This window comes from Phyllostomus hastatus, unplaced genomic scaffold (assembly GCF_019186645.2).
Source record: "Phyllostomus hastatus isolate PE091 unplaced genomic scaffold, TTU_PhHast_1.1 phas_scaffold_78, whole genome shotgun sequence".
NCBI lineage: Eukaryota > Metazoa > Chordata > Mammalia > Chiroptera > Phyllostomidae > Phyllostomus > Phyllostomus hastatus.
Genome location: NW_025334041.1, coordinates 23,986,025 through 24,007,882, shown reverse-complemented (window position 1 = coordinate 24,007,882; position 21,858 = coordinate 23,986,025). Strand labels below are relative to the sequence as shown.

At 39.6% G+C, this 21,858-nt stretch overlaps 1 protein-coding gene and 1 non-coding gene across 2 annotated transcripts; both read right to left on the bottom strand.

The window, feature by feature from the left end:
* Positions 1–1,226: 1,226 nt before the first annotated feature.
* NDUFA4 (NDUFA4 mitochondrial complex associated) lies at positions 1,227–8,077 on the bottom strand. Its single transcript, XM_045828623.1, has 4 exons — positions 7,919–8,077; positions 6,720–6,808; positions 5,985–6,045; positions 1,227–1,441 (listed from the first exon to the last, which is right to left on the bottom strand). The coding sequence occupies exons 1-4, from the start codon at positions 7,958–7,960 to the stop codon at positions 1,385–1,387; spliced, it is 249 nt and encodes an 82-aa protein (XP_045684579.1). The 5' UTR covers positions 7,961–8,077; the 3' UTR covers positions 1,227–1,384.
* Positions 8,078–16,449: 8,372 nt separating this feature from the next.
* Positions 16,450–16,605, bottom strand: LOC123812308. The gene has a single exon (XR_006784582.1). It is a non-coding gene; the product is annotated as a U1 spliceosomal RNA (small nuclear RNA).
* Positions 16,606–21,858: the final 5,253 nt, after the last annotated feature.

Sequence of the window (21,858 nt, the reverse complement as noted above, 5' to 3'; positions counted from 1 at the left end):
CGTCAATAGTGGCAAGATCGGGAAGCCCTGCTGCTAGAGGCTGAAATTATGCAAGAGACACAGGAGTTTAAAGTAACTAAAATGCACTCTGCACTCTAGGTTCAAGACTACTTGGGCTAAAGCCCTGGCTGGCGTAGCTCAGTGGATTGAGCTTGGGCTGCGAACCAAAGTGTCGCAGGTTCGATTCCCAGCCAGGGTACATGCCTGGGTTGCAGGCCATAACCACCAGCAACCACACATTGATATGTCTCTCTCTATCTCCCTCCCTTCCCTCTCTAAAAATAAATAAAATCTTAAAAAAAAAAAAGACTACTTGGGCTCAAATACCCACACTTGGCTAAAAGAATATACTTGAGTAGTTTAATCTGCATCTTAGTTTTCTGAACTTTAAAAATAAATGTGTACTTGAGATAATCCATGTTAATTCAAACATTAAGTTCATTTGGTTCCTGACATGTAAAATGTGTTCTTACTACTTTTTAAATGAAATATACATCAAAATCCAAAATCTTCTGTGGTGTAATGACTCAGAAACACTTGATGTAAAAACTTGATATACGGTTAATTCTTTATTAGGTACCACTGAAATGTTCTGCTCATTAAATAATTTGCAACTTGGCTAAAAGGCATGAGCCACAACCAGTAACATCAATACACACATTAACATTTTCTTCAATTTAATTCTAATTCCACAGACTATTTTGAAAAAAGGTAACTCACATTTTCCCCACCTTAAAATTACTACTAATATATTTCCTGGCTTTTGGAAACCTGCCAAGACTCAGAATATATCCCCAACTTCTGTCCTTGGCCACTAGTTCCATGGTTAGTAGTGACAGATTTGGATCCAACTAAAATCCCCAGCTAAACCACTATGATTGACAACCTTGAAAATCTTCAGCCAACAGAATGAATACCATGGTAATAATCATTGTTAACAATTGCACATACTTCAATATCAGCCAGTCACAGAAATCCACAAGTTTCTAGTTTGCCAATGGCAAAGAGGCTTAAATGTTCTTCCTGATCTACCTTTGTATATTTTCCAGTTGCAGTTGTTAATTATGCTGTAGTGAGGTTATGACCAACACACAAAATCAAAGTGTCTTATTGAGCAACTTAAAGTCTTATTTTCAAATTATACTCAAGAAATTCTTTAAATTCTAGTATTTATACCCCAGTTGTAAAATTCAGAGCACATTTTCAGCATTAAATAGTGAGACATATCAAGTTTCAAACATTTATTAATCAGTGTAAACTGCAACAGAATACACCAACATGATTTCGTGCATTTGGGGGAAATATTTCCCGGTTAAGTGGAAAATTGTGCGGATGGCTTCTGGTAGACCTTCATTCTAAGCAGCTTTATATTGAATTATTTCATTTAGAACTCAGGACCTTCTTTCTTCAGTTTGGTGTAATCTACATTCACTGAGTAGAACTTGGAAAAGAAAAAAAATATTTTAGATAATCTATCAAATACAGAGATTATACAGAAGTTTTAGAATTATTTTTATTCAGCTACCTACAGTAAAAATTACAAACATGAAATTTTTATCAAGAATATTTACAATGTGAAAGTCATTCAAAGATAAGACACCAAAACTCCAGTTCTTTATTATTAATTTTGTAAGGTCAAAATATTCAGTCTACTGCAGAAGAGCAGTGTTAGTATAATCTGTCGATCAAAACTTCTAAAAAATTCTTGTTTCATAGTGAATAAGAATTCCTTTTGATATGTACTTCTAACTCTTAAGTTTTTACTTTCATGCTCACTCAGTATACAGATGAATCTCCAACAGAATAGAGGAATACCAAGAATTATCATCCCTACTTTGGCTAGCAAAGTTTTTTAAGTTTGATAGGAGAGATTTATAGCAACCAAAATAAGCCAGTAATGTGGTAATGCTTTGTTGTGGTTTGCACAACTTTTTACATACAAACTAGCTTACTTTGATGGCTTTTCCCCCCATTACTTTCCTAGCCCAGACTGCATCAATACCAGACTGACATCTGACCACCTCTGGTACAAAAGCTTTTAAATAGTACTATATTTTTGTTTTTAAATAATAATATATTTAAATAATACTATATATTTGGAACTTATCATTTCCAAAAATTTCCTTACATTCAATTAAAATTAATATTAGAAATCCTACTACAAATGCTTAAAAAGCTTCCTCTAAATATCAAAAACTTTTTTTTAATGATTCATGTCTTAGACTGCCTCCAGACTGAGGAAACATTAGAATTTGTACATAAGCCCAAATAAGGCTATAATCTTGGGTTTACTCATTCTTGTGCCAAATAACACTGATGAAATTATGCTATATATAATTACTTGAAGACTCAAAAAAATAAATAAAAATCGCAGAATCATTCGCACTTTGGGGATTTAAACAAGAAGCTCATAAATCTGTATCCTTTTCTTCAAGTCCTTTGTTTTCTTTCTTCAAACATTACCCTAGCTTTTTTTATCTCTAACTAAAAAATTCTTATTCATTTGACTGCTAAAAACCCCAGTAGTAGAGTGTATCCTTGATATTGCTGAGATAACAGAGACTTTCATAGACAGAGAAGTACAAATAAGCCCTAAAGCAGTATTCTTTGTTCTGACAGGATTCTCTTCTGAAGCAACTAAACCTAAATAGTAGGTCTTAAAAAAAAACCACTGTGCTATCCCTAACATGTTAACAAAGTATTAAGGGAATGTTTGTAGAAGAAACTGCAGGTTATATATAAGAAGAAAATAAATATTTGGGGGCCTTTTTAATAGATGCCAGGCACTACAGGCAGAATGTTTTGTTTATCTTGGTTAATTAACACAACCTTACTCATTCTCTATAAAAGAGGCAATGAAGATCAGGTTGCCAAACACTGAATGAGCAGGCTCGAGCCACTACACCCATGCAGAGTGTAAAGGTCACAGTATCTTTGACAGTTTTCTCAAAACTAACCAGGCTTCTCATGTACTTGCCTCTATTTAGTTCCATGTACCAGTATCAAAATTCTCTGTTGATGTAATTTTCAAGTCTGCTTTATTTTTCAGCTTCCATGTCCCCATTCTTTTTCTCAATGTAATTGCTACCTTGAAGGTCTTTAGAACAGCTGGGAAGGCACGGCATATTCTGATCTTGACTTTGGGCTTTTTACTCGACAGAAGTGTTGCTGAGCCATTGATGCTTAAATCCTATCTCAGTCCCCTCTCTCATTTGTATTAGTTAGCTTTGTAAAGAAGCAACAAATAACCTCCAGATCTTAGTGCTTTACAACAACAAAGGTTTATTTTTCATTCAGATTATATACCACTTACAAAGTAACTGGTCCCTGTTCTCCTGATTCCTGTCCTAGGCTGAATGTGTAATCCTTAACTGTCAGTTCTGTTCTCACGACAGATGGAAAAGAACAATGGGGGTAACCACACACTGGTTTAGAACTGGCAGATATCACTTCCCCTCGCTTATGATTTGCCAGAGCAGATCACGTTGTCAAACCTCATGTCAGTGGGCCATAAAAACAAATTCTCTTAGGTGAAGGGCAGTGAATGATAGATTAATCTAGTCTACCTCACTAAGGCCTTAGAAGCAGTAGTAGGCTTCACTCACTCTAGGCTCACTAGTTTCTGGACTTGTTCCCTTTTATTTCCACTTGCAAATCATCCAGTTCTTACACAAGCTCATCTCCTGACAAATACAGACAGCAGCAATAGTCCATTAACATCCTGTTTTCCAAAATCTTTTCCTGTAACAGCTCTGCAGGCACATAGTCCACCTTCCAAGTACAGCAGGTGACACTTGATCAAATATTTTGCTTTCATAAGATTTATCTTTACAGTATCTAACATCACTGTCACAGTTACTCACAGCCCAATCTGTGCCACACACCTTAGATTTTTATTGTAACAACAATCCATCTCCAAATTCACATGGCCTCATACTGGCATGTTGTCATTTCCCAGAGCACTGGTAACTGGCTTCATTATCAGAATCACCTGGGGAGTTTTGCGAACTACACAGACCCAGAGACTCCAAAATGTTCCTTGGTAGAAGTATCAACGCCTATTTTTCAGTTTTTTCAAACTTCATTGGATATGAATTCATTTTCTCTAGAATGAACTTAATTTAAACAAATTTATGAGGGGGAAAAACACAATGCCTGTTTGTACTTTTTTTTTGAGGCAAAATTTAAGAGATCAGATGGATCATTTCAGCTTCAATGATACATTTTTGTTTGTTTCTTACAAGGAGGACTTTTTAGAGATTTGGAAGCCAAATTATAATCCAAAGGTTAAGTGGAAAGCTTGGAATCAGCAAAAGGTGATAATTATCTTAAAAGTTGCTATTACCAGTAATGATAGCATCCATCTCCATCGTGGAGGTATTTATTTCCTAGCATAGGTGGCAAACACGAGGCCCGAGGGCCCTTGTTTTATCTGGCCTGGCACCTTGTTTCTACCCAGGGCAGCACCCGAACTCCTTGCCCCTAGCTAAGGAGCAGTTACATTTACACAGTCCTAAAATTACATTTAGCCCTTTGAAGGCAACCGCAAGGCTGATGTGGCTGGCCCCCGGTGAAAATGAGTTTGACACCCCTAAAGGTATCAGAGGGGTCCTAAACACACATTGGTCTGACTACCTTACCTCTAAGTGCTTATGCAAACTGTTATTTCTCTTTTGATGAAGCAGCCTGGTATAGTGGAAAGTGCATGGGTGAGTTATATACTTTAAATAGGCAAGTTGTATGGTATATAAATTATATCCTATAAGACTGCCCTGTTTTTTGTTTTGTTTTTTGGGGGGTTTTCTGACATTGCAAGGGTTTGTCTTCATATACAAAATTATACACATAAGGAAGGTTATGTTTGGGGAATCAATAAATGATCTTAGATATTAGCAACATGGATGGACCTTGAGGGTGTTATGCTAAGTGAGCTAAGACAGACAAAGAGAAATACTGTATAATATCATTTATATGTGAAATCTAAAAAGCTGAACTAATAAAAACAGAGAATAGAATGCTGGTTACTAAAAGATGGAAGAATTGGGAAGATGTTATTTAAGGGTACAAACTTGCAACTAGTAGATAAGTTCTGGAGACCTAGTCAACTGTATTGTAAATTTCAAAGTTGCTAAGAGACTAGATCTTAATTGTTCTCCACACACCCCAAAAAATGATAATTACGTGATGTGACAAAAGTATTAGTTAATGCTACTGTAGTAAGTAATTCATACTGCAATATACAAAACCAACATGTACAAACTTAAACATTATGTCAATTATATCTCAAAAAAATAAGTGAACAGTCCCAGGCCATGAAATCAGTCTTTGGAAGAGTAGTTCCACAAACCACTCTTCAGAAAAGATGTTAAAAAATTTATCTAGAAGGTTCAATGTAAAATTTCAGTTTCAACTGGCTTTCATTTCTTCCTACTAATCTTCACATGAAATATTTCAATCATACCAAGAACAGCCAGCCAAAATATTTATTATACTGGCTTTGTGCTACTCTAAGTGTGGTTCCCAGACCAGTAGTGTCAGCATGGTGTGAAACCTTGTTAGAAATGCAAATTCTCCATCTCCACAACAGACCAGCTGAATCAGAACCTGGGGGCAGAGCTCAAGAATCTGAATGGACTCTCCAGCTGATGCCTATGTATAGTGAAGCTTGAGGAAAAACTACACGAGACTAACATCTATGAAAATGGTAAACGACAGCTATACTATCTCTCCTTTTTTCTTCATCAAATCAGTAGATTTGAGACATTATCTTAATTTCATATCCCAACTCTAGTCTGTGAATAAAGTTCTTAGCAAAACTATTTATTAGAAAAATTCACCAGTTTAATTTCACAGAACAGTCTAGCAGCTCTTGAAAGTTCTCTATAATGGAATTTACCTGTGCATCTAATTTCAAAAAAAACTACTCCATAACAAACTTTATTAAAACACACTCTCCAGCATTCTGAAACAACTTTGTAGCTTACCTTATATTGCTCATTGGGACCCAGCTTGTTCCAGGGTTCTGGGTTATTCTTTTTGTCCCAACTAAAACAAAACATAGCAATAAAAATGATTTAAAATAGTTTTGTACTACTTAAAAAGCTAGTATTTTGAAAAGATCCATCTCACTTCTTATTAAGTGAAGTATGGTGTTTTCATTATAAGTTGAAACAGAGAGAGGATCTATAATAAGGAGTCCTATGCAATCGATTAGAAAAAAGGTAAACAGAACCTCTTGGGGCAGTTGTCCTTGTCCCTATCCCTGTCACAGGAAACTTCATTCTTGGCTATTACTAACGTTTTCTATTTCATCAATGAAGTGATATATAGAAAAGTGCATAAAATAACAATGAATCAAACTTTTTCCCTTGCCTGATGTTTTCCAACCTCAAAAAAAAATGTTATCATGGAAAAACAAGCAAAAATCATGTATATGTACAGGCAACCCTGATTAAGTTTATAAAAATAATTATCTTAATCTTTACAAGATAGGTATTAGCAGTTCTACTCTACCAATTGGAAAATGAGACTCAAGAGAAATTTAGATGATTTTATGAACCAGGAAAGGCAAACAGCAACAACAGAAATTGGGTCAGAACTTACTGTATGACTACAAAACTCAGGTTCTTTCTACTACTTGATGCTGCCTCCCCAGAAAAACTGTGCCTCCTACACTAGCTTGATAAACCATCCAAGTTTCAAACGTTTTAAGTACTTACCAGACATCTGGGTTAAACAATGCCAGGCGCATGACATACAGCAATGCCCCAGTACCTCCAGCTCCAATAAATACAAAGAGGGGGATCAACTAAAATCAAACATAAAACAGACAAGAATTATTAGTCATCTTCAAAACTGATAACAGAGAAGCTACAGTAGTTTCTACACATTGATTCCTAAGTTTCCAACTGCTATTTTTCAATTCTGTTTAAAAATTTTAATAAAGGTAGTTCTTACATTGAAGGGATATTTCTTATTACTGTGCTCAAAAGAAAGAAGTGGGATTTCCAAAAAATGTGAAGATGCTGCTGGTTTAATGCAGAAAAAATATTCAAGTTTCAAAATCTCCCAAGAAAATATATCTACTTTACCTTTCTAACTTTTATGCATCATTCCCATTAAATATTCCAGCTTCCTTTATTTTAAGGCTTGAAAAACAAGTTCTTGGCAAAATACTTAAGTTTGCCTCGACATACACGTCATAAAAAACACAAACAGTAGACAGAAACACACCTGTTACAAATATTGATTTTAGGCATCATCTCTGAAAGCATACTGCTACCAATGCTTCATGCGTAAACAAACGAATTTAAGATAGAGTCAAGACTGCGTAATTTAGTGTTTAAACCACAGCACACTGATGTGCTAGGGGAAAATGAGAGACACAAAAGAACTTGACAGCAATCAAATTCCTGCGCTACCAAACTCCCTCAAGATGTCAACAGGTCGAAACGAACTCAGGATTCCAACACTGTAGACCCTCTTGTTTGCCACAAGGCCTGGCGGTTCAACACTGCATACGGGGTCCTTGACAGACAGGACAAGAAAATGGGTAACCCGAGCTTTACTTGTCTCTAACCCACACAGCGCACAACCATCCCCCTTCGTCCGAGGAATCCGCAAGAAGCCACGGCCACCAAATTATTCCAACGTTCACCAGTTTCTTTTCCTCCTTTCCTCGAACGTACCCCTCACCCTTCAGCCGGCCAGCCCCAGCCCCACCGTGCTCGGCGAGGAAGGTCAGAACTCAAGGGCCTGGAGCAAACAGCCAGACAGGGCAAAAAGAGGCCAGGTCGGGCCGCAAGGAGCGAGCCGGTGAGTGGCAGGGAAGGAGGAAGCTCCCACGGGACTGGGGCGGCCGCAGTCCCGCCGCAGCCCCCCACGGGGTGGCCCACCAGGGGAGGGGTCACGAACTCACGCTGGGATGCTTCTTGGCCTGCCCGACGATCTGACGGAGCATGGCTGCGGCGGAGGGCCCGGAAACGAGGGAAAGGAAAACCGCACGGCCCTGGAGCAGGTAGAGCGCAGAGGATGAGCGGACGTCCAAAGTCACCCAGGACCTCCTACCTGAAGGTCCCCTGGCCGGTAGGCACCCTGCGGCAGGAGGGCCTCCATGCGGCTGTCCGTGGCAGCGCCTGCTTCACCCGGCGCCTCACGCGTCCACTCTAACCTAACCAGACCTTTGGCGTTCCACTCCGAGGGAAACCTTCTTACCCCTGTGCCATGTGCATTCCCGACGGGTAATTTGTTCCGTCAAAACTGGAACACTTGTATTGACCAGCCAGGCACTTTCTCAGGAGGCCTCACATGGGGAGAGGGAGGCGGGCGCGCGCACCCCGCCCGCCGGGTCCTCTCGCTAGGCGCCTGCCTGCCCCGCAGTCCGCGCGCCGAGGCGCTGGGGGCGCGCGTGCTGGGCGCGCGCCGGCCGGCCCCGACCGCCGCAGAGGGAGCAGAGCGGCGCCTGCGGCAGCTGAGCGTCTGGCGCTTGGAGGGCAGGTCGAGTCCCTTGCCGCTAAGGTCAGCCACTGCGGTTTAAGAAGACTGCAGCTGCTTCCTGTCTTAGACTGTCGCTTATGGGCAGAGGTTAAAAACTAGTAAATGCTTTAAAGATGGCAATAGTTCTGCCATTGTGATCTCTAAACCCTCAGGTCCCTGAACCTCAATTGAATGTTCAAAGCCACAAAGACATTTGTGACATTGCCCTCTCCCTGGGCTCAGAATTGCATTCTTTTTTTTTTTTAATTTAAATTGTTGTTCCAGTACAGTTTTCTGTCTTTTACTCCCATTAAAATCGCATTCTTCAAATGTATTTTCAATGGTTGTTTCCCTACACATCTTTTCTAATGACACAGTACAGTTTTAATATCTCTCTCCCCCTCTCTGTCTCTCTCTGTCACCCCAAAGCCTTGTATGGGTCAAATTTTAGGGGGCGCTATGGGCATACTGAATTTAAAAGCCTTAATCAAAAGATCACACAGACAATTGGGTCTGAGAAGAGTAGGAAAAGGCTTCTTCAATGAAGTAACGTTAGACCTGAAGGAGAAGGGGACGTTAACTGACTGAAATGGAGGATGCAGGTGTACAGAGCAGAGGTAACAGGTGACAGGTCTAAATCTAGAGAGACCTTTTGAGAAGCTGTGGGAGGTCTGGTATGGCTGGCACTTGAAGAGTGAGAGCAAGCTGGGGATCAGATCTGATGGGCCAATGACTACTTACTGAACATCCTGGGGGTTATGCTAAGAATTGGGAAGTTAAGCAAAGCAAGATACTGTGGTTTTAAATGATTGCTTTGTGAAAAATGTATTAGAGGAGATTAGCATGAAAGGGGTGGGTCGGGTTAATGAGCCACTGCAACAGTCAGTGTGTGAGATAATGGTAGCTTGGACTAGTGTAGGGAATGTAATAATGAAGACAAGATTCCAGAAGTATTAAGGAAGTAGCACCAACAGGACTTTGTGATGCGTAGAATATGGGGAAGTGAAAAGCTGGATAAGTCTAGGATACTTTCTTCAGAGGTTAAATTTTTGACCATCTGTGTGGAGGTTGATGTCAATTATTAAATAAACAATAGAGAATGATGAGTATGTATGTAAAATTCAAGTGGATTTGTGTAGGGCAGAAGAGCAACCTAGATTACAGAATATATTTAGGACTCAATTTGTTGGTGGGAATTGAAGCCATATGACTGAATGAGACAGATTGTTTAGGGAAAGAAGGAACAGTGACAAGAGAAGCAAAGGACATGGAGCTGAGGAAGTCCAACACAATGCTTGGGAGAAGAGATATGGCCAGTGAGGTAGTGTTACAGGGTGCAGCCAAGAGGGGGGACCCCAAATGGGCATTTGAAATGGCGCATTTGAAATGGGTCCAGAACTTAAGGTGTCCAGGAGATTTTAAGATGTCTCCATCCCCCCCACCCAGGGTGTGGGTTGGGGGAAGGGACAAATGGAGCAGGGCCATTGAGAGCTGTTTTTCATAGCAACAGCCTTGCAGCTACCCTCTGGCATGGTCATTTAACATATCTATAGCCTTTGGCTGGTTGTATAGATATGTTACATAGCTGTGATCATCTCTGAGCCAGGGGAATGGAAGTAACTTCCCCACCAAGACATGGGGGTGGGGCAGATTCCCCAAGCTACAGCGCCTGCGTGGGAGCTCGGAGAAGATTGGCTCCAGGACATGGGCCACACCTGCCCAGACTCAAGATGGCAGCCCAGTAAACCTGGAAGGATACGAGTTCTGGCATGTGAAGCCAAGTGTGGGAGGAGTCGGAAATGAGGCTGCAGAGGAAGATTGGCCGCAGGGATTTAAAACCCAGACTTGGCGGCCATTAGGGGAGAGAACCATGCGGCTTTAGCAGAATAGGGAGGACCTCAGCCATTGAGGGAGAACCGTGCTGCTTTAGGAGAGAGAACCACGCGGCCTTGACAGAGTGGAGACTCCCGCAGCCCTGAGAGGGAGAACCACGAGGCCTGGACAGAGTGGGGACCCCCACAGCTTTAGAAGGGGGAACCACCACCTGGTTTTAGCAGAGATCCCGGCGACTCATCTGAGGGTGCTGGGAACCCAGGGAGGTCTCCCAGTCGAGATGGAGTATTAACTGGGAAGAACCAGAGGACTGCCTGAGCCATGGACTTCTATTTCCTTTCCTGAGATACGGTACTCTGGACTGGGCAAAGGGGGGGAAGGAAGGAAGGACTGTGTGTGTTTGTGGGTGTTTTGAGGGACTTTAGGATTTTTGATGAAGACATTAGGTCCCTACTTTAAGTTTGTATAGCATTAAATAAACATTTCCTTTCCTTTTCACGAATCTCTAGCATTGAGAGACATCTTTCCTCTGGCGGCGGACATAACGGACCCGGGGCCTTCTTTCAATAATAGTTGTGTTCTGTAACAGTAGGGAAAAAAAGATAAATGATTATTATCAAGATGATGTATCAGGAAGCTTAGGAAGACTATTGTCTTTTTCATTCATTCAATAAATCTTTACTGAGTACCAACTTTGCACCAGGCACAGTTCTTCTAGGTAGATATCACAGAATGAGAAACTTGTTCTGCCCTAATGGAGCTTCCAGGCTGGTTGGAAAGACAAACTGTAAACAAACAATTAAGATAATTTTAGATAGTGATAAACCAATTAAATAGAATAAGGAGACAGAAGCGGGTGGGGGAGTGGAGGAAAGTTTAGTGAGAATAGACGAGGAAGGTCCATCTAAAGAGGTAATATTTGGTCTCAATCTAAATGAAAAGAAGGAGGTAACCTGGTGAAGATCTGTGAGAAGACTATTTCAATTGTCAAGAGGAATAGTTTTGAAGTTAAAAAAAAAAATGCTCAGGGGAGGCCAGTGTGGTTGATCCATAACAAAGTAGAGAAGAAAATGAGATCAGAGAGTTTATAAAGGCCTCTCTGACATTGACCTTACAGACTATGGTAAGGAGTTTGGCTATGTTTTAAAAATTTAAGCACAAAAATCATGGAAAATATTTAGAAGGGACTATAGAAACCTAGCAGTAGTAAGTATAGGTAAGATTTCAGCAAAGAAATTAGAAGGGGATATTTTATTTTTAATGAAAACAGTTGATAATGAAATAAAGAACACCACGGTTAATAAAAAAGCAAAATTCAGCCCTGGTCAGGTAGCTCGGTTGGTTAAAACATTGTCCAGATATACCAAGGTTGTGGGTTTGATCCCCAGTAAGGGCACATACAAGAAGCAACTAATGAATACATAAATAAATGGAACAACAACTCTAACTCTCTCTCTCTCTCTCTCTCTCTCTCTCTCTCTCTCTCTCTCTCTCCCCCTTCCCTCCCTCTCTCTCTTTATCTCTCTCTAAAATCAGCCAATAAAAAATAAAGATCCTGAAATTAATGTACATTCACACATTCACACATTCATTTCTTGAATATGTATTCAAGAAAGTAGCCATTCTCAACTGAACAATTTGGAAGTCAAATAGATAAAGGTGTAGCTCTCCTACCAAAGCCTGATAGAATCAAAGTGACTGAAATTAAATCTAGAGAAAGCAAAAGGTATCTCTAAAAAGAATTGTGAGTATGGCTTTTTTGATGGCTGGAATTTACTGGAGTCAAATGGAAGAGAAGTAGACTGGGTACTGCTGAAAAAAACATCAGCCTTGAGATCAAGTATCTGTGACAGTTTGAAATGTGTAATGACGCTTGGATTCACCAACCATCTGAAGATGGGAAGCAGGCTGAGAGATTTGCTTATCTACCAAGGAAGGCCTATTTTTTAATATCCTCTTTAGTGGATCTAAGATAAGACTTTCCAAAGTGGGAGACAGGAGCCACAGGGAAGAATGAACTAGAACTAATCCCCAGACAGCAATATCAGGGCCTAATCAAGGAATATTCCACACCTTCAGCCAGCAACAACTTCCGCCTTGTGAGATTTTCAGGACCAGCGGGTGTCTCCGATTCTTTCTCTTTGTGAATAGTATAAATGTATTTAACTACACTCATCCAATTCCTGTTCCATCGTTGTATTTTGCATGTTGTGAGGCAAATAACTGTTACTTCACAGGTCTCCAGATCAAAAGGAAACATACCTGGAACAAGCAGAGAGACTCCAGCATTATTCGGGGATCATTGATTTGATCTGGCAATAATGATAATGTAGGACCTTTAGGTTAACTCCCTTGGGGAGGAGGGTGAGTACATTTTGAAATAGGAAAGGAGAAAGATTGACATGATTGCAGTCAGAAGAGCAGACTGCCCTGGCTGGTGTGGTCAGTTGGTTGGAATGTCATCGCACAAACCCAGAGGTCTTGGGCTTGATTTCTGGTTAGAGCTCATGCCCACATTGCAGTTTCTCCCTCTCTCTCTCTTTCTCTCTCTTAAAAAAAAAAAGAAAGAAAAGAAAAGAAAAAGAAAAGCCATGAGAATATGTCCTCCTGTGAGGATTTTTTTAAAAGGGCAAATTGTGGTAGACTGTCTTTTTATTCATGATGTTTAATGTCCTTACTGGGGAAAGATTATATTTCTATCTCATTGTTTATACCATGCTTAGCTAGATGACTTGATTTGGGCAATAAGTACACAAAAGTACAATTACTGATAATACAGAAAAACAAAGACTGTGGGGCCTGAGAAGAACTTAACTATGATCTTCACAGAATGATCAAGCCATAAAAAGAGGGAAAACATACATTCCATATGTATGAAATAGCCTGAATAAAGCAGAAGAAATAAAAGTTCATAGTGTAAGTGCATAATGTATAGAAGGAATTGAGATGAGGTTAGTATGATGAGAGCTTAGGTTGCATACAAAGGTGTTATAGAAAGTGAAATAGAAAAGGTTAACCCAGACTTTTAAGAATTTTAGATTTGGAACTATTATTTTGGCATTGAAGACTCATACAAAGTTTTATATCAAAACATGGAATAAAACAACCATAGGGCACAGTATCTTAAATGATTTGGAGCTTTTTTTATTATCCTCCTCCTCTTGAGACCTGTGTCCTCTGGATTTCTTGTTCCTTGCTTGATTTAATTTTGTGAACAATTTTAAAATGAACAAAGATAACATAAATATTAGTTGTTTAATGAAATGTAAATTGTACGGTGACCAGCTCTAAAAACATCTAGGCAGTATATTGATAGGACCCCCAAAATGATTTCTGTTGCACAGTTTCTCTGAATAAACAAGCCTAAAAAATTCTGGGAGCTTAGTGATTATGTGTCATTAATGTGTGACAGTAAAGAAATAGGTTCTTTAGAGAGAAATGGTTTGATAAGTGAGCCATGGAGTACAATTATATTAATGTAAATTCAAGGCAGAATCTTATATTTTTTACTCTGTTTGCATTCAGGCATTTAATTATTTTTCTAGCAGGTAAATTGACAACTGGAGTTGTTTTTCTGATAATACAAATACAAATTATACCTTCACTTGTTAATAAAGATTCTGCAGCTATCCTTAATCTAAAAATAAATATGCTCTTCCATTAGTATTATGGCTACTTTGCATAAACTGTATTTAATTATAAAATTTCTATTAGAAAAATGAAAACATATTTTGGTCTGTGAAAGTTTACTTCCCTATTATAAACGTCAAAGCTTCATATATTCTCATCAGGTTAAATTAAATACCTGAAGCACTTTATGTACAAAATTCAATGAATACTAAAAAAGTAAAGAAACTCTAGCAATTTGAAATAAGTGGTACTTCTTGTCACTGGAAACTTACAGCTAGATAATTCTAGGAAAACTGTATTTACAATTTTTAGAATATTATACCATATACCTAAATCATCAGGTTATAGCCTTTTTTAAAAAAACATGTTTTATTACTTTTCTATGTTGCCATTTATTATCTGCAATTTCTATCTTTTCTATGAATCCAATCCATCCATTCAGTCATTATTTATTAATGCATTCATTTATTAAACATGTATTAAGTACCTACTATGTATTGTTCAGCATACTGACTACTCAGGATAAGAAAAATAATACCCTGCTGTCTTTCTTTAACACCTTGTAGTCTAGAGGGGCTGGGGGTATAATTATAAAGCTTATGACAAGTGCTACAATAAACACAGATATATGGCTTAGCCTCCTGGGTGTGTAGTGTCCATACCAAGATCAAGAATACAATCTTATTTTTGGAATGTTGAGTCTAGGATACCTATGATACATCCAATTAAAGATAGTCTGAATACTGGCAGAAACATCACTCTAAGAGTTGTTTGGTCTGGGAGTGTACAATCTAAAAGGAAAGGGCATATTGGTGAGCTTGTCTACAAAGAATGTGTAAGAAGGAAAGTGTAAAGAGATAAGAGGGTCAATGTTAAAACCCTAGAGAACGTGATTAAAATGAGGACCAGGACAGGAGGGAGGAGTCAGAATAGAAAAGTTAGAATAAGTCAGAGATGTAGGAAGATATATCAGTCCCAGTTCAATCAGAGAGATAGAACTTCCCAGATACATACATGTATAATAATGGATTTATTACAAGGAATTGGCATCATGCAGTTGTGGAGCAGTGTTTCTTGTTGCAGCCTGATGTCAGCAGGGAGGCGATCAGGAAGGGAAGTGGACGTGAAATGCAGAAGCAAAGACACATTAGAACTTGTGAGGATGAACTCATGAGGACAGAGTGACCCCACTGGATCTCTCGTTGCCTCCCAGACTCTCATATTCAATGGTGTGGGCATCCTGCAGAACACCTGAGAGCTATTTGTCACAGAACTAGATATAAACCTAATCCAGGAATATAGAAACTATAGGAATAATTTTGCAAAAAACAAAGAGGCACCCCTGGGAATTTCATGCATTCCAGACACACTCCTCACCTGCATTGAGTTGCAGTAACATATTTTAGGACTATAAGATGCACCGGACCATAAGATGCACCTAGGTTTTAGAGGAAGAAAATAGGAAAAAAAGTTGAAACAACAAATGTGGTAAGATATTTAATAACCTGTGACCCCTCTCCACCACTGCCCCCGGCCCTCCACAGTGAGCCAGGTAAGCTACATTCGGACTACAAGACACATCCCCTTTCCTCCCAAATTTGGGGGAAAGTTGTGTCTTATAGTCTGAAAATAAGGTATTTCAATTTTCCCTTGTTAATCAAAATCAATCACGAAAGCTAATAGAGTAACCCCTCTTGTTTGCCTGTTTATTGATTGGCATGAGGAGTGACTAGGTGGCTGTCTCAGTTTGAGTTTAATGCAATCAATCATTGCCCAATCTCCTGAGAGAAGCTTTCTTCCCTTGAAACTAAGACTTATAGAGCAAAAAAGCCACAGTTGCAGAGATGGTAAGTCCAACTTTCATTAGCAATCACTAGGAAAAATAGTAAGAGCTACTCCTATATTGTCTTTCACTACTGTCCCTCAGAGTCAATCCAAAGTGGGACTGTAGTACTGTAACTGTCTACTTTGGTATATCGACAGAATTTCACACAGAGCCACCTGTAAATATTCCTTCCTGAGTTGACTGGTCATTGGGAATGCTCCATATAACCATAGGTGCAGGTGGAGAGGGTAGGAGGCATTATTGCAGGAGCTTAGAACATGGGCATCTGCAACACTTGCTCATGCAGCTTAATGCCTTCAGAACCCGCTCAGACCTATCCGGTTTCCCTTTGGTGCTGGACTGCTGCTGTGCATATTCAATCTCATGACTGTCAGATGTGACCCAGTTCGTGATAGGTAACCCAGGTAGCATGGTGATTTGCTTCAAGCACTAACAGATCTGCTAGGTTATACACCTCGGTTGAAGAGCAATTTACCTGGCATCCCAGACTGGTTGCAGTGCCCCACCCCAAACTAGCAACTTTCCAGTTTGCTCAGTAAATAGGTCAGAGGAGCACACCCAGATCAGGTCAATTTTGCTTCCCATTTCCAAAGAGGCCCAGTTAGTATTATGCACCTTTGTGAGAAGAGGAGCCAAATGTAGCCCTTCACTTTTTGTTGTTGTTTTAGGGGAGAGCACGAACACAGTCCCCCACCACCACAAATTACCCAGCTGAGTTTCCCACAATTTGGGAAATCGTAGGGGTCAGCACACATTGGTGCGAGCCGTGCCCTGGGAAAACCAACTTTGTGATCATGATATCTCCCCTGCCAAGTTTTTTACTTTGAAAGGGTTATCTGACATGTCCCAGACCACTAGAACCCAAGAAATATCACTGTGGTGACAGAAACCTGCTTTTTGGTCAGATTTAATTCCTACTGTCTGGTCTACAATTATATTGCCAGTGTGTCAAGAGTAGCTGTTGCTTCTTTCTTATTAGGTTCAATCAACATGATACCATCAATGTAACTGACCATCATGATTTTCTGTGGAATTAAGAGATGATCAAGAGCCCTGCCAGATGCAGAGTTAATGTATCCCTGAGGGAAGACAGTCAAAGTATGTTACTAGTCAACAGAAAGAAAACTACTTTCTTAAAAAGGGTGATTTACTTATAATTTTTATTACAGTATTAACTTATTATAGTGCTTTTGTTCAAGTTTATATCTCATTTCTGTGTTTTCCTCTAGTTTTTATTTAAAAAATTTTAAGCCTATAGAAAAATTGAAAAAAATACAATATGATTATCATGTGACTTTCACCTAGACTTGTTGGCAGTGAGAGTGGTACCCGGCTTTGCACCAGTGGAGTCAGACAGAACCTTGGTTCAGCAATCTCAGTACTTGAGTCCTGGCTAAGAAAGAATTCTGAGTCAAGACTCAAACTACAAGATAAAGTTTATTTAGAAAGCCACAGGTAGAAGGAGTGAGCGATAGAAGACACTGGCTCAGAAAACAAGTTCCAGGGGCAAAAGAAAGGTCCCTTGGAGCTTACGAGAGATAAGGGTAATGGCAGTCCACCTGGGTGGGGGGGTGGGAGGCTGGAGAAGGGACAAGTGTGCGTGTGCTCCCAGGAGGGAGAGCACCTAAATCAAACTATTCTTGATGGTCTTTATTAATAGCTATTGATACAAAAAGCATTTGCCAGTCCAAGATCAAGGTGCCCTCAGATTTGGTTCCTGGTGAGAACCTTCTTCTTGGATTGCAGGTGAAAGCCTTGTCACTGTGTCCTCACTTGATTTTTCTCTCTACTACTTATAAGGACACTAATCCAATTATAGGGTCTCCACTACACTCTCATCTAAACCCAGTTACCTCTAAAGGGTCCCATGTCCAGGTAGTATCGCACTGGGAGTTAGGGCTTCAATGTATGAATTTTTGCAGGATACAAACATTCAATTCATAATATCTATCAAAACTTCAAGGTATAAATAATTCCTATACTATTAAATTTGTTCCATAACATTGAAAAAGGAATATTCTAAATTCACATTACAAAGCAAGTATTAACCTCAATACTAAAATTTACCATGAACTCACGCTTTCTTTAATCCCAACCAGACATGACAGTCATTTACCAAAGAAATATCAGATACCTCAAAATGTGGGGCAGTAGTAACATACTGATTTAAGATTACTTGATTTTTAAACTATGCACAGACTTTCACTCCAAGACTGGCACTCCAGATTACTCAGACAATGCAGACTGTTTTTGTGTTCAAAGACATTGAAAGGTGCAATGGGTTTAATAGTGTCCACTGAAAAATTCATGAACACCCGGAGTCTTGGAATCTGAACTGATTTGGAAACAGGGTCTTTGCAGAGGTTATTGGTTAAGATAATGTCACATTGGATTAGGGTAGGATCTAAGTCCATTGACTGGTGTCCTCATAAGAAGAGGAATGGACACACAGACAAAGGAACATATAAGGAGGAAGGTCAATATATATAAAGAACGCAGAAATTGGTGTTAAGCTACCAAAAGCTCAAGAATACCAGGGGGCAGTGGGAACTGGAAGAGGCAGGGAAAGATTCTCCCTCAGAACCTTTGGAGGAAGTGTGCCCTATTGCTACCTTGATTTCACACTCCTGACCCTCAGAACTGTGAGAAAATAAATTCCTATTGTTTTAAGCCACCCAATTTGTAGTAATTTTTTATGGAAGTCCTTGAAAGCTAACACAGATTTTGGTACCAAAAAGTGAGTTGCTGCTGTAACAAATACCTAAAATTGGGGAAATGTCTTTGGAATAGGGTAATGGGTAGAGGTTGGAAGAATTTTGAACTACATGATAGAAAAAGTCCAGATTACCTTGAAGGGGCAATTGCTAGAAACTTGGACTTCAAAGGCAGTTCTGATGCAAGTTCAGATGGAAATGAGGAACATGGAAGAGAAAGCTTCTATCATCTTAGAGAACACAGAACTTGTCATGAACAAAATAGTGGTAGAAATATGAACATTAAAGGTGATTCTGGTGAGGTCACAGAAAGAAATGAGAAACACGTTACTGGACACTGGAGAAAAGGTGATCCTTGTTATAAGTGGAAGACAACTTGGCTGAATTATGTTCTGCTATTGAACATAAAGTGGAACTGGTAAATGATACACTTGGATATTAGCTGAGAAGATTTCCAAGCAAAGTATTGAAGACAAAGCCTTGTTTCTCCCTGCTACTTACAGTAAAATGCAAGAGGGAAGAGATAGATTAAAGAAGCAGTCTCCCAGCAACTGGGCTCCCAGACCCGGTGCCCCCTTCTCTGCTACCCATGATTGTGTGCTAAGTCCTTTAAGGGGTCACCACCAAGGTTTCTACCAGCACACACAAAGACCACAGCATCCTTCTCCTCTACCCCTCCAGTGACTTGCCATTGGCCACCCATGACTACTACCAGCACCTCCTGGGTTCCAGTTCCAATAACAGCTCCTGTGGAAGTGCTGGGTACCCTGGGGAAATAGTCTTTTACCCCCCACCCCCAAGTCTCCCCAAGGCCTAACTAGGTCACTGGTGGGTGAGCTTCTTCTTGAGGAAGTTACTCTGCCATTTATGGCAACAGTGTTGGAGTACCCAGAGCACTTGAAATCTCCCCAGGCCTCCAGCAACATGATCACCTAAGACCTGGCTGAGGAAGCCATGAAAAAAGCAGCTTGCTGGACCAACCCCCATCAGAGCCAACACCAGGCCCCCATCCTGAGTTGCCACCACCAGCTACCTGACTTCCAGAGGTGCTAGGCTCTTTTGACTTCCTTTTCCCTACCTTTCCCTTTTCCTCCCTCCCTTCCCCTCTACCCCACCCCATAGACTAGGCAGGCTGCAGCAGGCACAAACAGTTGGGTTCTTTTAAAGATTTTATTTATTTAATTTTAGAGAAAGGGGAAGGAGAGAGAAAGAGAGGGAGAAAAACTTCTGTGTATGAGAGATACCTTATTGATTGGTTGCCTTTTGCATGCCCCCAGTTGGAGATCTGGCCTGCAACCCTGACTGGGAATTGAACTGGCAACCTTTCAGTATTCAGGCCAGCACTCAGTCCACTGAGCCACAGCAGCCAGGGCAGGTACTTTTATATCAAAACAATAAAACACCAAAGAGCAAATTTACTATCCAAGCCATATGTGAGCTTTCCTGACACCATGTAACCATTGCCTTTCACCAAGTAGAAAATAAATGACAAGTAGCCAAGAATAATGAAAACAAAGAACTTTGAAGCAAAATGGAGATAGTGCAGGAGACCCAGAAGATAGAAAAGTAATATAAATATAAAGTTAAGTTCTGGAGAAGACGAGAAGACTAGAGCAGTGATTTAGCAATTTTCAACTGGGGAGCCACCAGAATTTTTAAAACATGCACTACCTGACTCTTTAGTCAGGGGCATTTACTTCTTTTCCCTTAGATTGTCAAATAAAGTAATGAAAAAAGCCAAACTAATAGCCATCTGGTGTGAAGGAATAAAAATTATACATATTTTTGGTCAGATCAGCAAAATATATAATATTTTTTTGCTGTGCTGCAGAATTTTCATAATTAGTTTGTGTGCCATGAGAGGAAAAATGTTGAAAACTGCTGGACTAGAGCATAAACAAATATTTGGAAGTATAACAAAGATCATTTCCAATCTGATGTAAGATATCCAAATAAAGATTCAAGACTATCTTCAACCACCACACAGAAGAAAAAGATAGCTACACCTAAATACTGGTACATTGCTGATGAGAGTATACATTTGTACTACACTTTGAAAATCTGTTGGATTTTTTCCTACTAAAGTTGACTATTTGAATACTATATAATCAAGCGATTTCACTTTGAGATACAAACCTGAAGGAAATGTGTGCTTATGTACACCAAGACACATGAACAAGAGCACATTCAGAATCATTACTTTTATTAGCCTTGAACTGGAAAGAGCCAAAATGTTGATCAAAGATAAATGAATAGATAAATTGTGATACTTTCAAGCATGTATTTCCACAATGCAAATGAACTACCTCTACACACAACATAGGTGTTCCTCACCCCCATCCCCCCAAAAAGTCAAGCAAACTGGAAACAAAGCCATACATACTGTGTGAGTCCATTTACATATAATTTAAAAATAGTGTTAGACTCAGGATAATGACTATCTTTATAGGCACCAAGGGAGTATTAATTGAGGGGGCTCAAGAGAGGCTTATCAGTACTTAGCAAGATGTTTTCTTCTTGATCATCCTTCTATCTAAACATTTATTTATTTCTCACTTTTCTCTGTTATATTTTCCATCGTTTTTTGAAAACTAAGTTGTGTAGATTTAGAACAATGTTAGGAAGTTTGCTTATGATTTGTCCCTTAAAGATCTGATGGATCCCCCTGGCTGGCGTAGCTCAGTGGATTGAGCGCAGGCTGCAAACCAAAGCATCGCAGGTTGGATTCCCAGTCAGGGCACGTATCTGGGTTGCAGGCCACAGCTCCCAGCAACTGCACATTGATATTTCTCTCTCTTTCTCCCTCCCTTCCCTCTCTAAAAATAAATAAATAAAATCTTTAAAAAAATCTGATGGATTAAAAAGAACAGAAGGTATCATTGTGCATATTTGTTTCTTTGAAAGCTTTTCCACCTTTTGAGTTGATGACATGAAACCTCCTGTCTCTAACTAACCTTATTTGTCTGTCTAACCTATGATATTGTAAACTCTATGATGTTGCTCCTCTGATGCTGTCTTTGCCCATGTGCTTTGCTTTCTTGGGACTTGCCCCTTGTGAAACTCAGCCCCTAAGACTGTCATTAATATGCCCTGAAACATGATAAAACACCTTGACTTGTCTAAAAGATCTGTCTAATAAACAGCTATTATAGCAAATATTGAGGTACTCACTTCTCACTTTTGTTTTTTCTCAATGAAAAACAAATACTGATCACATTTTACAATACCATGTTAACTCAAAAACAAGCTATATTACCATGTGGATGAACCATGAAAACACTATGCTAGCTAAAACAAAACAAAACAAAACAAAACAAAAAAACAAACGATGACCACACAGTTTTTATCCCATATATATGA